The sequence below is a fragment of the Trachemys scripta genome, chromosome 11 (genome assembly GCF_013100865.1).
Source record: "Trachemys scripta elegans isolate TJP31775 chromosome 11, CAS_Tse_1.0, whole genome shotgun sequence".
NCBI lineage: Eukaryota > Metazoa > Chordata > Testudines > Emydidae > Trachemys > Trachemys scripta.
Genome location: NC_048308.1, coordinates 72,375,893 through 72,392,498, shown reverse-complemented (window position 1 = coordinate 72,392,498; position 16,606 = coordinate 72,375,893). Strand labels below are relative to the sequence as shown.

The window sequence follows — 16,606 nt, the reverse complement described above, 5'->3', positions numbered from 1 at the left end:
GATATCCTCTTACAAAATCCATAATGGCTGATTGCTTTCTATTGAAACCTTTTGGGGAACTTTTCTTCTGACAGCCTGAGAGAGTTGTGTTTAGAATGGAGGACATGCTGCTTCTTTGCTGTAATAAACTCGTACTTAAAACTTTTTTGTTCATTTTACAGTCTGCTAAACTACGTAAGTTGCCTCCCTTTCTTACTATCTCGCTCCTGAGGTTTAACTTTGACTTTGAGAAGTGTGAACGATACAAGGAAACAAGCTGCTATACGTTCCCTATCCGGATTAACCTCAGGCCTTTTTGTGAGCAGGTTTGAACAATTTTGTCTTAATTTGTTCTCTGGCTGAATATGTGGGAAATTTATCTCCAGGATGAGCCATATTTCATTTTACCTTTTTGGTCAGGTCACAGGCTATTTGCAGGAGAAACTGTATGGCTTTCCCTCTGTCTGCAATCTGTCCTTCCAAAAGAGATCTCTTTTAATAGTGTTAGAAACTCTAACTTTTGTGGTGCGAACACAAAGCTTTGATGTGTAGTACTGACAAATGGGAAAAATCAGTAAAGCATAAAACTTAATTGAACATTTCCATGCAAAAACCTCATTACCTGAAAGTTAGTTGTTGCATTACATTAATTTTTATGTTGGTATTATCTAATAGCATTATATAGAAACTCAGTTGTATATTTCCACACCCTTATAGTTTATGCATTCTCTTAGAAATCTATACAGATGAATAGTCATATTAATATAACCAAAACATAGTTATTAACAAAACAAAGCCTTTACGTAATTAACTTTAGTCCTTAAACTATGTAAATAATATACTTACTGCAGACACACTTTAAAGTCTGCTTTCCTAAAATCTTAATCACCATGGTTTTGGTCTTTAAAGTTCTGCAAATCGGCAGTTGAGGAAGGTTTTTTCAACATTAGCTTTGGGGGAGGAGCATATTATTATTTTGCTTTTATTTAATTTTTGTAAAAGTTAAGCTGCATGTGAGGTTTTTTTTGTTAAGCTTCACAAAGTTTCCAGAGTTAACAAAGCCTTTTAGAGGGGCCAGTGAAATTAGACATCCACCCCCAGTGGTGAGCTGGAGTCGGTTGTTAAATTTAGAAGTTCTTTTAGAACGGCTCCCTCCAGCCTGTCCCTGGCCCCCTCTGGCCTGGCCCTGGCCTGGATCTGGCTGAGTGCCCCAGCCCACCCCCGGCCTGGCCCCGGCAGAGCACCCCAGCCATGTGCCCCCGGCTCGGGCCCTGCGGCTCCGGCCCGGCCCAACTCAGGCCCCACGGTGCCAGTGCCGGCCGGCCACGTGGCTCCGGCCCAGTCCCAGCCGAGTGGCTATGGCCTGGACCTGGCCCAGTCCATGCCGAACTCTCCAGCCCCAGGCCCTCCAGCCCTGGCTGAGCGCTCTGGCCGCCCCGGCCAAGAACCCCAGGGCCGAGTGCCCCAGCCCCGGCCGAGCGTCCCAGGCCCCAGCGCCCCGGCCTTGGCTGAGCACCCCAGCCCGGCCCCAGCCTGGCTTGGACCCCGCGCCCTGGCGGGGCGGCTCCAGGCAGCTCGGTAAGGGGGCAGGAGAGTTCGGGGGGTTGTGGGGGGGTGGATGGGGTTGGGATGGTCAGAGGGCAGGAACCGGGGGGATTGAATGGGGGCAGGGGTCCTGGGGGGGCAGTCAGGAAGGAGCAGGGCTTGGATGGGGCGGTGGGGGGCAGTCAGGGGCAGGGGTTCCAGGGGCAGTCGGGGACAGAAAGAAGGGGTGGTTGGATGGGGCAGGGGTCCTGGGGGGCCATCAGGAATGAGAGGAGTGGTTGGATGGGGCAGCAGGGGGCAGTCAGGGGACAGGGAAAGGGAGGGGATGGGGCAGGGTTCCCGGGGGGGGCGTCAAGGAATGTGGGGGGTTGGATGGGGCAGGAGTCTCGGGGGGGGGGGAGGGGGAGCCACGACTCCCTCGTGGGATGAGGAAGAGGGAACCTGTTGTTAATATTTTGGCAGCTCATCACTGCCCACCCACCACCATCATTTCTCAAGAAGTCACTTTTAACTTAGAACTCCTAAACTATTTACTTGTAACTTTCCAGAAAATTGCAACTATGCCTAGGAATAAGTGGTATAAACTTGTTTATGATAAACATTTTTGTTTCCAAACAAAAGGATTTCAACAGCATTCAATTGAAATATTCAACACAATATTAGCTAATGGAGCCGCTAACTATACTTCACTATGTATGAATAGTAATTTCAGGGACAGCCGAGTTGGCATGTTTCAGTATTTGAATAAAACATACTTTTATGTTGACCACTGTTACTGAAAATATTTTACTTATAAAGTAGTTAAATGCATCTTTGGCTTGGTTCAAATGTATCTCTAACTCTGGAATAATGGTGGATAACAGAGAACTGCATTGATTGATCTTTTTCCCCACTAAAACGCCTGAAATTTTGTCCATAGTGTAAAATCCTCCTTGTTATTGTGTAAAAGACTTGTAGGGTTTATTAATTTCCTCTTGTTTTAGACTCAGTTGGAGGATTCGGAGTACATGTATGAGCTCTTCTCTGTTATTATACACAAAGGTGGCTGCTATGGAGGACACTACCATGTTTATATCAAAGATGTTGATGCATTAGGAAATTGGCAATTGCAAGTAAGTCTAGAACACTCATTTTATATGGCTTTTCTCCTGCTTGGCGAGTTTCAATTCCTTGAGATGTATTAATGTAGACTGTACTAAAGCATTAAGTACACTTTGTATCAACAAAATAGTCTAGTGAGGCATTCACTCAAGCTGTCCTTCATGGCCTTTGTCATGCACTCATTTCATGTGAAGAGACCCTTTATTCAGTCAAGGAATGATTTCTTCTAATCAGAGACTGGAAACTGTATCAAAGCTTGTGACTAGATTTGGTTGTCTATTTGCTATCCCGCTGAGTTAAGTCGCAGTATATGATTTAGAGAGGGATTTAGACTTTAAGGGGCCTACCAAGTTTAGAAGGCTAAACTTTCAGCTTTGTCTGTGAGGCTGGCCAGCCCATATCAAAAATTTCCAATGATTTCAGCATCTATAGAAGTCAATGTCCTATACAGTAAGAGGTTTTGATAGTCCTCTTCAAACATTATTTTGTTACACTGTAAAAGCTCATGGAATTTCTGTTCACTGAACCTTGTCTGCACTGGCAATCTTTGAATCTAATATTTGTCATCTCATCTGACAGGCTGCATCATGAGGGTGAGGAAAGGGTGGAAATTAGGAGGGGCAGTAACTGAGTGATCAGGAGCCTTCTATAGACAACAGTAATGGGGCCAGCCTTGCATACCAAAGTATTTTGCCATCCAGTGTGGAAATTGTATTTGATGCCTCTGAGTATCCAAGCTTATTTAAAAAAAGGAGGTGGGAGTGGAGCAGCCAAGCAATATGATGCCTGCCCCTATGGCCAACCCTGTTGGCGAGTAAGTGCATGTGGTCTGATATGACTTCTTCAATGACATTTTCTCCACATTTAACTGCTGCAGTTACGCATGGGTGTCCATAATTCAGTAAAAGAAAAGAATCTGCGCTAGAAAGCAAAAGGAAAAATACACATCTCTGTTTGAAATGATAGTATTTACTAATCTTTATTTCCATAGATTTGTAGTAAGGACCCCATCAATGATCTTTTTCAGGAGGAAGAAAGCAAACTGATGACTAACGAGAAGGTTCAGAAAGATACTGAAAATATCAAAGAAATGGAGAATCCACTGACAATCCTGAAAGGGATTTTATCAGAGGTATGGTATGTAAACAGATCTTTACTGCTCCCTGTTAATTACTGATCTGGAAGAGGGGTGGGGTAAGTGAAAAGAATCTAAACTTGTCCTAGTAATTCAGCAAGGAGCATGAGACTGAAAGTGTGAAGTTGATTTTTTTAATATAAAAGTAGTCCTCCACTGGATCTCTCTGAATACTTGTTTGGCCAATCCATTAGCAGCCTTAAGTAGTTTACCCAAGCTATTGCCAAGGTTAGCAAAACCCATTAGTTTATTACCATTCCTGTTTGTTGCATACTTCTTGGTTGGTGTGTTCGAGGTTTTGCCCACCACTTCATCATTTCAATGTCTGTTAACTGTGTTCCTTTAGGAAGAATCCAAACAAATTCCTGTGGATCAGTTAGGGCAGAAACTATTGGAGAAAAAAGGAATGTCCTGGAACAAAAAATACAGGAAACAATATGGACCAATACGAAAGGTAACAAAACCAGTAAAACTCTAATAGGTACATTAAATTTTAGCTAAGCCTATTACTAACAAATCACTTCACAATTTTCAGTTTAAGAAAAATTTTTAAACTTGTGTTCTTCTAAAATTTCAAATGTTAGAAACAGTGGCTCTCCTTTCCCAGCAGACAGTCTGTAATGTAAGTCTAATTTATGAATGAAAATGCATATAGTAATGTATTTAGAAGTGTCAGTACATATAGAAATATTAATCATGATTTAAAAAATATCGTACACTTGAATTAGCAACTCAGTAGTCATGATTGTAATGAAACTCTTATTCTGAATCCTACTCATTGGTAGTTTAGAACACATCCAAAAAATTATCACTTTAGCTAAATTCTCAGGCTTGCCAGCTCAAGAATTGCATTGCAATAGTAAAGGAAACTGCTGCATTTGAATTTTGAGTTTGAACTCATTTTTAACCTTTTGAATTATTCTTCTTAAGAGTTGTGACACAGAGGCCCATTGGTGGGTCATCACTCTGTGTAACTCTTGTCAGACCAGATAAATTCACTACACCTACCACTTTGCTGTCATAGTATTTATCTATAAAGGATGTTGTGTGAGGTATCAAATGAAAGCTTATATCATGCTGGTCGTAAGTATTGCCAGCTATATGTATGCATGTTATTTAAGAAGTCATATGTATGTATTGAAAATATGTTTAGAATCTGTGTTCCTGGCAGGGTTGACAAGCAGCTTTTTGCCAGACAAAGGGGTGTGAAATCACCTATCCATGCTGTCTCTATTATAATTTAAACACAAAGGAAGCTGCATTTGAGAAAATCCAACAGGAAAAGTCAGGTTGACCAGGGTGGGGATGTGAAATCAACATGGGAAGACACCAGAAACTAAAACCATAGGGAAGTTGTCTTGTTTCTGGCATCAAAACAATGAATTTTGGGGAAATATAAGGAGAAGCAAAAAAGACATTTTGTTATCCATTTCAATGAGGAACACCCCTTGCTAGAGCTTGTAGGAGCATGTTATTCTTACTGACCGGTCCCTTGTATTCATGAATCTCTGTTCTTTGTTAATGCACTTATTTTTGTTTTTTTTATATATATATAATATATATATATATAGGGTGCGACTCCTTAGCTGAACTAGACAGGCTGGTATGTACACTGTCTCTTTGGAGACAGCGAACTTGGTGATTTCTGTGAGTGTCCGGTGTCAGGGACTGGATACTACAGAGGAATGCTGTTCAAGGGGGCTCAAGGATTGGGGTGCACCTAGAGTTAATCTGCAAGGCAAGGTAAAGGCTGGCAGAGCTTCTGATGAGATTGTTTTGATGGCTAACGGATTAGAGTGACATGGAGCTGACACCCAGTTTAGCACTAGAAGTCTCTCTCTCGCTGACACACGCACACAGAGAGAGAGAGCACGCAATCAGTAAGCAAGGTGAGTTGCAGTCCTGAGCACACCCAAGAAAAATTCACTGAAATGCAAAATTTTCACATTTTGAATAATTCAAAAATAGTTTAAATTGTGAAATTCAAACAGAGCTGTCTTAGAGGAGTAGCTGCTTTCCTGAGATTGAAAGTAAACTGAGAAATAACCTATGAGCAAAAAAGCATACTGAACATGCACAATGTTTTCTGTCATGATTGAATGTCTGTTATCAACAACTATAATGTGCATGCACATTTGTGTGGGTTTTCATGATGTCCGTACATTCAGTGAACAGATCTGTCTGACATGTTCTGATTAATGCATGTGTGTGCTTATTTGAATGAGACTATATGAACATACACTGAAATCAACTCATTTGATACTTCAAGAATGTGCTTTTGTTAGTGATCAGAAACTACACTTATCTGAGGTTTGGATTTACTATATAAAGTGCTTAGATTGTAAGCTGTCTGGGGCAGAGAGTGTCTTTATGTGTGTTTGTACTTCACTTGGCACAATCAAGATTGGGACCGCTGGATGCTCCTGAAATATAAAGGCCCTGGTCTCTGCCAAAACCCACTATCCTATGGACGAATGACCAATTTAAAGTCCATAAGCTCTGATTGGTATGGTACAGTGATATAAAGTATTAATTTTCATCCATGGAAAATCCTTGTTCTGGTTTATCATCTTTCTTCTCCTGCCGCTGTCCTACTCCCCACCCAACATTCCACTTCAATTTGTCTGTTTGCTGGGCTTGATAACGGTGTTGTTTGTCAACTCAGTGCCATGTTACTTATCTATCCTGTTCGTCTCCAGAGGTAGGCCACTGGAACAGACGATTCTCTCTTAAATTAATGAACGATATTAGTTCAACAAAAATCTTGCAGCATGGGTTTTATTCTGGAGACTTGCTGAGAAGCATATACAAGAAGAAAATAAATGACATACAAGAAGAAAACAAAATAGGAAAACTCTGGGAGTTTAGGAAACAACCCTGTCCTTTGGGCACTTACGTGCAGTTCTACTTTTTATCAAAGGTGTTTACTATGTCTGTTTGCCACGTAGCTGTTCTTAGTTTTCTGTATTCACTTTGGGAGCCTGTTTGGGCTGTCAGTCCCTAACCTATCTTTATTATTTCACACTTTAATTTACTGAAGGTTTTTTTCCCTGTAGTTCTCATTGTAGACTTTTGGGGAGGGGGGGGTCAGGTAAGTGGGGTTATGGCAAAAGCTGAGAGAGACCAAGGTTCAAGTTCTGTGAAAGTTACAGTGTGCTAATGGACCAAGCTGTATTCTGTTTAGGTGAGGGACACTCTCTACATTCTTCTTCAGAAGGCAGGAGCAAAGCACTTTTGGAAAACTGGGGTTCTTATATGGTGTCAAGTTGAGTACCAAATGAATTTAGGCCAATGACTTCAAAATTCGTGATCTCACTCTTGATGCTGTATTTTTTTCTTTGTTTGTGGTAGTGCTTACAATGTGGCTGGCACTTTACAGACAAGAAGGGAAGGTTCCTGCCATGAGGAGCTTGCAGCCCAAGGATTGACTCATGAGGGAGAGGGGAGCAACAAAGGGGGGTTTCTATGCAAATCAAGATGAATCACTATAGGAAGCATGGCAGAAGCAGATTTTTTGGAGATACCTAAAAGTGGTTGTTACTTCAGGGAGGTCAAGCTATGCAAAGAAGGCTTGGAGGTGGCAAATGCAGCTTTGCACATTTAATAGATGTTTTCTTCATTATGACACTATTGTTTTTCTTCCTTTTTAGTATTTGCAGAATCATTCTCAGATATTTCAACTTAGTCCTGATGATAATAAGGTTAGTCTAAAGGAGATGTACCATCAGCTCCAGTTTGGGTCAGATTGCCAAGGACAAGTTCTGCAAAGCCCTTCTCAGAACAGTGATGTCCAGTGGACTTCAGAAAGTCTATGTACAGTGCTAAAGGACAGCGCCTCTGGTTCCCATTGGTTTGACTTGAATGATTCAAAAGTCCAGCCCATTAAGGAGAAGGATATTGAGAAACAATTTCAGGGTAAAGAGAGTGCCTACATGCTGTTTTATCGAAAATCCCAGTTGAAAAGACCATCTGAAGGTATGAAAAATACTCACCATACTCTTCTTACCACCACAAAATTATTTTTACTTCAAACAAACAAAAAAAACCCAACAACCCAGCAGTGGAGTTCTTATATATATTTTCTGTTCAGAAGGAATAGAAAAATCCTCCCACTACATAATGGAGGAAAGGGTTAGCAGGAGATTTAATGGGGTGGTGTGAATGGTAGTGATAAATTAGGCAGCTAATGGTCTCCAGATGCCAAGATTTTCCAGCCTCTTCCACAAACTGGCAAATTAATGAAAATACAAGCAACAATTTTTATACTGCAACAGTTATGCCTAATATTTCATTAAGTAACACTTAATAGGAATATAAACAGAAATAAAATTTGCATGTTGTATCTACCTGTAATTGAAGACTGTATTATAAGAGAAGCCACCACCTTCTTCATTAAAGACTTTCAAAGATTACCATATTGGGAGGTCTGGCCTTGAGCCACTTCCAAGCCTGTCAGTATGGCTTTACACAACTAAATCCAAACTAACCAGCTTCCTTTGGTCACAGCACAAGCAAATCCAAGATATCGGGTTCCTGGCCATCTCTTGAATGAAATGGATGCTGCGAACATTGAACTGCAGAAGAGAAGGTATGTAATATAATCATCATCATAATACTTTTTCATTTGTAGATCTCAAAGTGCTTTACAAAAGAAGGAAAGTATTGTTATCCTAATTTTGCAGATGAGAAACACTGAGTCATGTAGATGAAATGACTAATCCAAGGTCACATAGCAGGTCATTGGTGAATCCAGGAATTAGAATCCAGGATTCCTGACTCTAGTCTGCTGCCTTCTCCTCTACCTCCCTGTTACATTCCTTTACTGCCCTACTTTCTCAGTCAAACTAATATAATTGTAGAACAAGTACACTTTAAAAAAAAAATGAAAAATTGTGCTAGACTTAAGTAAATTAATGTAGCTCCTGGGATAGAATGGAAAGAATTTTGTTAGAGCTACACCTCTACCCCAATATAACGCGACCCGATGTAACACAATTCAGATATAACGCGGTAAAGCAGCGCTTCAGGGGGCTGGGGCTGTGCGCTGTGGCGGATCAAAGCAAGTTCGATATAACACGGTTTCACCTATAACGCGGTAAGATTTTTTGGTTCCCAAGGACAGCGTTCTATCAGGGTAGAGGTGTATCTTTATAGAGATATGGGGGGAGAAAGGAACCACCCTATAATAAAATAGCAGGTGTGTAGCAGAACAGAAACTTTCACTTAAACTGTGCTATTGGAATTCACTCTCTGCAGTCTTTAAACCCAAAGTTCTCCAAATGAAGCCTTAAGTGATATATAGGCTTTGTGTGGCCCCTTTGCACAGGGTGAATTTTATTTTTTATAAAAACCTTGTTTTGCCTTGCAGATTAAAAGTGGATGCAAGTAGCAGATATCAGGGCTGATGTGCCTTTTTGGTTTTAGCTATAGATCTTGGGGCTCTGAGCAGCTTCTGTTTCCATTGTGCAGTTGTGTTACAGTATTGATTTGCAAGTTGGGTAGAAAAACGAAGATTAGGGTTATCTTCCATAAAACAAATTAATTATATTACAAATGGATCTTTGAAGGGCCCGGAAGAAATCAGCACTATTTAACAAATATTTTAGCATGTTTTTGGAGGGTTTCTTTATTCTGCACTGCACAATGCATAGATTTGTTTGTTTGAGGGCCTTTGACACTTTGAGATTCAACCCAGATCAGTAAGGAGTTTTGTCATCGCCTGCCCTGTAAACTTTGAGTGCCTTAAATGCTATGGTGCAGTGGCTCACTGTTCTGATGCCAGCAGCCAAGCATCCAGGTCATACTCTAGCTTCTACTGGCCATGTACTGTTGCAGGGTGACCTCAACACCCCTCTGTCCCAAATTTCCACAAAGCTATCTGCGCTGTATTGTCCAGCCCTTTTGGTGTATACTTATAGAAGATAAATCTGCTGCTCTCCTAAAGAGGCAGTACCCAGCAGCTTGTTACCTTAACTGGGGTTAACAAATACTCTATTTTAACCAAAACACTGAATTTGTTTATAGTAAAATTAAAACAAATGTAATAAAGTCAAAAGTTTAAGTGATACCAAGCATAAGGAATAAAGATGGAAGGGATTACAAGCAAACAAAAGTAAAAACAGGGTCTTTTAAGACTAAAACTAAATTTCAGCAAATTAGTCTTTGCTAAGCAGATTTTTCACCTGTATTCAGTTCCCAGAGACTTCAACTCCCTTGGCTCAAGGATCCATCATTCTATGATTTCAAGAGCTCTGGCCCCATTAGTCCCTGCAGTGACAGATAATTATGTGGTTGTCTCCCCTTTCTTTCTATAGACCAGGTGTCAAGGCTGGATCCCCACTTTGAACTTTAGGGTACAAATGTAGGGGCCTGCATGAAAACTTCTAAGCTTAACTACCAGCTTAGCTCTGGTTCGGCTGCCACCATTTCAATGGATTCCATTCCTGGGAAACCTTGAAAAACCTTCACCAAATCCCTGGTGAATACAAATCCAAACCCCTTGGATCTTAAAACAAGGAGAAATTAACCATTCCCCTCCTTCCTCCCACCAACTCCTGGTGAATCAAGATCCAAACCCCTTGGATCTTGAACAAGGAAAAATCAATCAGGTTCTTAAAAAGAAGGTTTTTAATTAAAGAAAAAGGTAAAAATCATCTCTGTAAAATCAGTATGGAAATTAACCTTACAGGGTAATCAAACTTAAAGAGCTCAGAGGACTCCCCTCTAGTCTCAGGTTCAAAGTACAGCAAACAAAGATAAACACTCTAGTAAAAGGTACATTTACAAGTTGAGAAAACAAAGGAAAACTAACACACCTTGCCTGGCTATTTACTTACAAGTTTGAAATAGGAGAGACTTGTTTAGAAAGATGTGGAGAACCTGGATTGATGTCTGGTCCCTCTCAGTCCCGAGAACGAACACACTCCCAAACAAAGAACACAAACAACAGCCTTCCCCCCCAAGATTTGAAAGTATCTTGTCTCCTTATTGGTCCTTTAGGTCAGATGCCAGCCAGGTTACCTGAGCTTCTTAACCCTTTACAGGGAAAAGGATTTTGGAGTCTCTGGCCAGGAGGGGTTTTATAGTACTGTACACAGGACAGCTATTACCCTTCCCTTTATAGTTATGACACCAGGAAATCACTGAAATGTATTATTTGAAAAATAAGCCCAGGCAAAGCTTATTTGCTCTTGCTGGGGTGTAGATATGTGCTGTCTTTGTAAAGTTCTTTGACCCAGCTTCAAGAGGCAGGAATGCTTCCGGAGGGTTTGTGATTTCCTCCAGGTGCAACCTGAACTGCTGTGTCCCCTTAAATCTCCAATCCAGGGTGCCTTTTACACTGCTTTGCTAGTGAATAGCAGACCTCTCCAGGCTCTGATCACTCACAGCCACCAGCATGCAAAATCACTCCCAGCTGAGTACGTGAATGCTATGCCCAGCCATCCATGAATAGATACAGGGCTACATCTGCATATCCCTCAGACCCAGCCTGGCCCCCCAGAAATGTGTCTTGTACTGTTCAGTATCCCACTGGACCGTACAAGCTTATAGATTAGTTTGTCATTCCAGCAAAGGGTAACAAAAATGCCCAACCAGCCTTGTTATCTCAAGCAGAGGCTTCCCAAACACTTCAGTCAAACACTCTGGTTTAGATAAAACATTAAACTAGAGAAAGATACGTTTTAAGTGATAAGGCATATAAGTTATAGTTGGTTACAAAAGAAATGAAAAGATAAACATGCAAGCTAATTCCTAAACTTTACCAAGCTAAATAAGATTTGAAAGCAAAAAGGTTTCTCTCACCCAAAAAGCCTTCCAGCTAGGACTACTCCCCCCAGTTCAATGATGCTCCTGTTGTCTTTCAAGTGATCTTGCTGCTGTGATTAGAGAGGGGGGAGGAGAGGTGATGAGGCCGTCACTCTCTCTCCTTTTTATACTCTGACCCTTTCCCTTGTAGTGGAAAAGTCTTTGTTGGGTCATGGGGTCAGGCAATTCCATGGTATACATGAGCTGTCAACCATCAGAGAATTGTAAATTTCTTGCTTACAACTCCCCTGCTGGTGAATCTCCGATTAATCAGGTAATGGCCTTTTAGCACCCAGCTGGCATGCTTTGGCTTAGTGAAGATGGTCTGAGGGTGTTGCCCAGAATTACAGCATATTTCAGTAACAAACATAAAGTAAAATCATAATTTCACGTGCAGTGTTGCACACATTTCAACAAATTAATAATATTCAGCAGATTGAGTTTTCAAATGATATCTCACAAGCAGTGTTCCCTCTAATTTTTCCCATGCATGTGCTCAATGAATTTTGTTGTGCGCACTGATATGGAGGTGAATTCATGTGGTGGGGGTGGAGCCGAGGGATTCAGAGTGTGGGAGTGGGGCTCAGGGTTGGGGCAGAGGATTGTGGAGGAGCGGTGAGGGCTCCGGGGTGGGGCCGGGGATGAGGGCTGGGGTGCTGAGGGGGTTGAGGGCTCCGGCTTGGGCTGGGGCCAGGGATGAGAGGTTTGGGATGCAGGCTGCCCAGGGGCTATGGCGGGGGGAGAGGATTCCCCCCAGCTTTCTCCTCTCTCCCCTGCAGCACCACCTGGGCTGGGGGGAAGAGTTGCCTCTCCCCTTGCCGCGGCAGGTCTGTGCTGGGGCTGGAGAAGGGGCGCCTCTCCCCCAGCCGTGGCAAGTCCAGGGCAGTTCCGTGCTGGAGCCGGCAGGGAAAGGCACCTCTTCCTGCCGCAGCCCTGAGCCCCGGCGCAGCCTAGAGGAAGCTTAGCTCACAAGGCATACTTTGCACACAGTATACCATAATCCTATAACGGGATGAGCATGGGGTACAGGGTGTCATATGGGGTATAGGGTGTCACAGGATGTAGTTTCTGTCCCCTTTTGAAATTAAGTGCTCATCTTTCTCCACTTGCTCTCCTGAGGGCTTTATTTACCTTGCATGTAAATGTGCTTTTCTTTGTTTTTGGGTGATGCCTTGCTTAATTTACATCAGAACCTCATTCCTTTCTCTGGAACAGGCATGGCTTAGACCCTGATTGCCAAATACTTTTAAAGAACATATTTGCAGCACTTATCTATGAGGTCCTTTGTGGGTTTATTGTGTATACATCATGCAAAAGTGTTAATGATGCCATGTACGTTGGCCAGACCGGACAGTCTCTACGCACAAGAATAAATGGACACAAATCAGACGTCAAGAATTATAACATTCAAAAACCAGTCAGAGAACACTTCAGCCTCCCTGGACACTCAATAACCGATTTAAGTGGCAATTCTTCAACAAAAAAACTTCAAAAATAGACTCCAACGAGAAACTGCAGAACTGGAATTAATTTGCAAACTGGACACCATCAACTTAGGCCTGAATAAAGACTGGGAGTGGATGGGTCATTACAAAAACTAAAAACTAATTTCCCCATGCTAATTTCCCCCTACTGTTACTCACACTTTCTTGTCAACTGTTTGAAATGGGCCACCCTGATTACCACTACAAAAGTGATTTTTCCTCTTGTTGATAATAGCCCACTTTAATTGAATTGTCTCGTTAGAATTGGTAAGCAACCCCCATCTTTTCATGTACTATGTGTGTGTATATATATCTTCCTACTGTATTTTCCACTCCATGCATCCGATGAAGTGGGTTCTAGCCCACGAAAGCTTATGGCCAAATACATTTGTTAGTCTCTAAGGTGCCACAAGTACTCCTCATTTTTTTTTTTTTTTTTTTTTTTTTTTTTTTTTTTTTTTTTTTTTGCTGATACAGACTATCACGGCTACCACTCTGAAAATGATCAGTGAGTTACTAGGTTTCCAAATATATATTACATTTTGGGTATATATCATGACACTAGTGTGCTGTCTGACATTGGGGTGGTCTTAGGGTCATTGGGCCTCTGTGCATTCCCACCTGTGGCTCTGGTGCTGATATAAAGCTAATCTGTGAGCTCAGCACCACGGTGTGCCAATCTCGTAAATGTGAATGCACAGAGGCAACTCTAGAACAGTCAGCAGTAAATCACCTTTCATTTTAGCCTATTGGTATTGATATGTATTTTTGATGGTTTTTTTTTTTTTTTTTTTAACAGGATGGATTGTGACTCTGCAGACAATAATATTGATTTGCGCCTCCATTTGGGCTCTCACTATAAACTTTACAATGGGGCCCTACACCCATCACTTTCTTGGAAGGAAAGTGTGCTGGATCTGACTACTGATAAAAGAAAAACCCTAGGAGATCTGCGACAATCGATATTTCAGGTATTTACTTTTTTAAGAGTGTTAACCCAAACATTTTATCTTTACCTGAGTTACAAAGACAATTTTAAAATTGTGGACACGACTGTGCTCTGTATGAGAAGAAGAAATTTTCTGTAGTATTTGACATTTTGCTGTCTGAAGCCACAGAAATGATGAAACAAGCCCTTCACCATCGTAATGAAAATATATCTGAAAGTTGACATACAGACTTGTACATTTTGTGTCTGCAATCTGGGTATTGCTGTTTCAATTACATACTAGGCCCTTCGGGGTAAATCGGGGTAGAGCTTGCTGACCTGGACTGGAAAGAGAGTCAAGAAAATACCCAGCAATGAGAGTTAGCATATACTGAAAAGAAGTCCTAGAATTTTTTTGAAACTATCAAACTGGAAAATATAACTCCCCCTCCCCCCCAGTATACCAAAGAAACATCACAATTCCCAGAGAGTGGTTGGGTTCAGTTTGACAAATAGCACAGGAGTTAGAAATGGCTTTGTTTTAGAACTCAAGTCACTTTTTATTTCTCATGTAGAGTGGAAACAAAGACAAAATATTTTCAAACTTTGGCACAAATGCTTGATCTACACTGTATTGGCTAGGTAATCATTTATGACAGTTGGCTAAAAATATTTGAGTGAAAAACTAAAAAGTGCTCTAGCATACTGCTTATCTGCTTTACAGAGAGAATGTAAATATAATTCATGAAACCCTGTCCTCATTGAAGTCATTAGCAAAACTCTGTTCAACTTCATTTTGGGGGCCAAGATTTCACCCTTTACAAGCAGTTTTAAACTTTGCTGAGGGGTTACAACTTTTGCTTTTTTTCACAATTGGTTGTTTTATTTATACTCATTAGCTGTTGGAATTTTGGGAAGGAGACATGATTCTCAGTACTGCAAAGTCTCTACCAGCAGGACTTCATCTTTACCAAACACTTGATGGTAAGACCTGCATAAAACAAGGTTTCATTGTTTGTTTGCATGCTCTATACTTTTGTTTAGGCCATTTTGAAGATGTTCCATTTATTAACTTATTGGAGAAGTATATTATTACATTTTATTTACTTCAGTGTTCAGTTTGACCTACACCTCTACCTTGATATAATGCTGAACTCAGGAGCCAAGAAATCTTACCATATTATAGGTGAAACCGCGTTATATCGAACTTGCTTTGATCCACTGGAGTGCGCAGCCCTGCCCCCCCCCCCCCCCCCCCGAGCACTGCTTTACCGCGTTATATCCAAATTCATGTTATATCGGGTTGCGTTATATCGGGGTAGAGGTGTATTTGCAAATCCACTGCAGTCTCTTCAGTCTTGATCTTATGTATGGCAAACTTAACTTAGCTGGAAGCTGTGTGGGACAGAGGCTGTCTTTTATCTGTGTTTGTTCAGTGTTTACGACGGGGGGGACCTGGTCCATGACTCAGACTCCTAGGAACTATGATAATACACATAATAAATAATATAATATTAAAACATAATAAAGTTTTATGATCTTTACAGTGGCTCTTCTGTGAAACCTTTGGTGGGAAGCAGGATGAAAGTGTAGGTCTCTGAGAATTAATTAGATTTGCAGACATGTAAGATTTTACTATGATATCCGTTTGAATGTTTATGATGTCTTATTAACATTTATCTAATAGTTAAAAAGTAGAGGATCTGAGAGGCAGGATAGTAGCAAACAAGTGGACCGGACATTTTAAACTGAATATCTTAGTGGAAGTGAAAACTTGAAGGGGAAAGTTGTGTTTTTTTTTTTTTTTTTTTTTTTAATTAATATAAATATCACAATACACAGCTCCATTAAGATATAATCAATTTGGCTTTCATTAGTCTTGACACTTACAACTTAATATGGCTTTATCATTCTAGATATTAGGACAGATTTTTTTAAAAAATCTGAGTTGTTGAGTGAAATACAATATCTATTGCTTCAGTTTTTAATTGGATATAAATCCATGGTATGCCCACATCCTGAATACTGCGTGCATATGTGGTCACCCCATCTCAAAAAAGATATATTGGAATTGGAAAAGATACAGAGAAGGGCAACAAAAATTATTTGGGGTATGGAACAGCTTCCATATGAGGAGAGATTAATAAGACTGGGACTTTTCAGCTTGGAAAAGAGATGACTGAAAGGATATGATATGAGATATGATAGAGGCCTATAAAATCATGACTGGTGTAGAGAAAGTAAATAAGGAAGTGTTATTTACTCCTCATAACACAAGAACTAAGGGTCACCAAATGAAATTTATAGGCAGCAGGTTAAAAACAAGCAAAAGGAAGTATTTCTTCACACAATGCACAGTCAACCTGTGGAGCTCTTTGCCAGAAGATGTTGTGAAGGCCAAGACTATAATAGGATTCAAGAAAACTAAATAAATTCCTGAAGCATAGGTCCATCAGTGGCTATTAGCCATGATGGGCAGGGATGGTGTCACCAGCCTCTGTTTGCCAGAAGCTGGGAATGGGTGACGGGATGGGTTGCTTGATGATGACCTGTTCTGTTCATTCCTTCTGGGGCACCTGGCATTTGCCACTGTTGGAAGACAGGATACCGGGCTAAATGGATGTTTGG

The 16,606-nt window shown here is 41.1% G+C and overlaps 1 protein-coding gene across 8 annotated transcripts in view; it reads left to right on the top strand.

Moving 5' to 3' along the window:
- USP40 (ubiquitin specific peptidase 40) overlaps positions 1-16,606 on the top strand; it is a 65,193-nt gene that overhangs the window by 8,095 nt on the left and 40,492 nt on the right. For 7 of the 8 annotated variants that reach the window (XR_004647640.1, XR_004647642.1, XR_004647641.1 and 4 more), the window contains exons 7-14: positions 162-305; positions 2,508-2,636; positions 3,617-3,757; positions 4,107-4,214; positions 7,411-7,735; positions 8,267-8,348; positions 13,850-14,021; positions 14,878-14,962. Coding sequence is in view for 5 of the 8 variants with exons in the window: in XM_034785343.1 (XP_034641234.1) it covers positions 162-305; positions 2,508-2,636; positions 3,617-3,757; positions 4,107-4,214; positions 7,411-7,735; positions 8,267-8,348; positions 13,850-14,021; positions 14,878-14,962 (1,186 nt within the window). In the remaining 3 variants the exon portion in view is untranslated. The remainder of the gene's footprint in view (positions 1-161; positions 306-2,507; positions 2,637-3,616; positions 3,758-4,106; positions 4,215-7,410; positions 7,736-8,266; positions 8,349-13,849; positions 14,022-14,877; positions 14,963-16,606) is intronic. The other variant, XM_034785344.1, reaches the window with a different exon arrangement.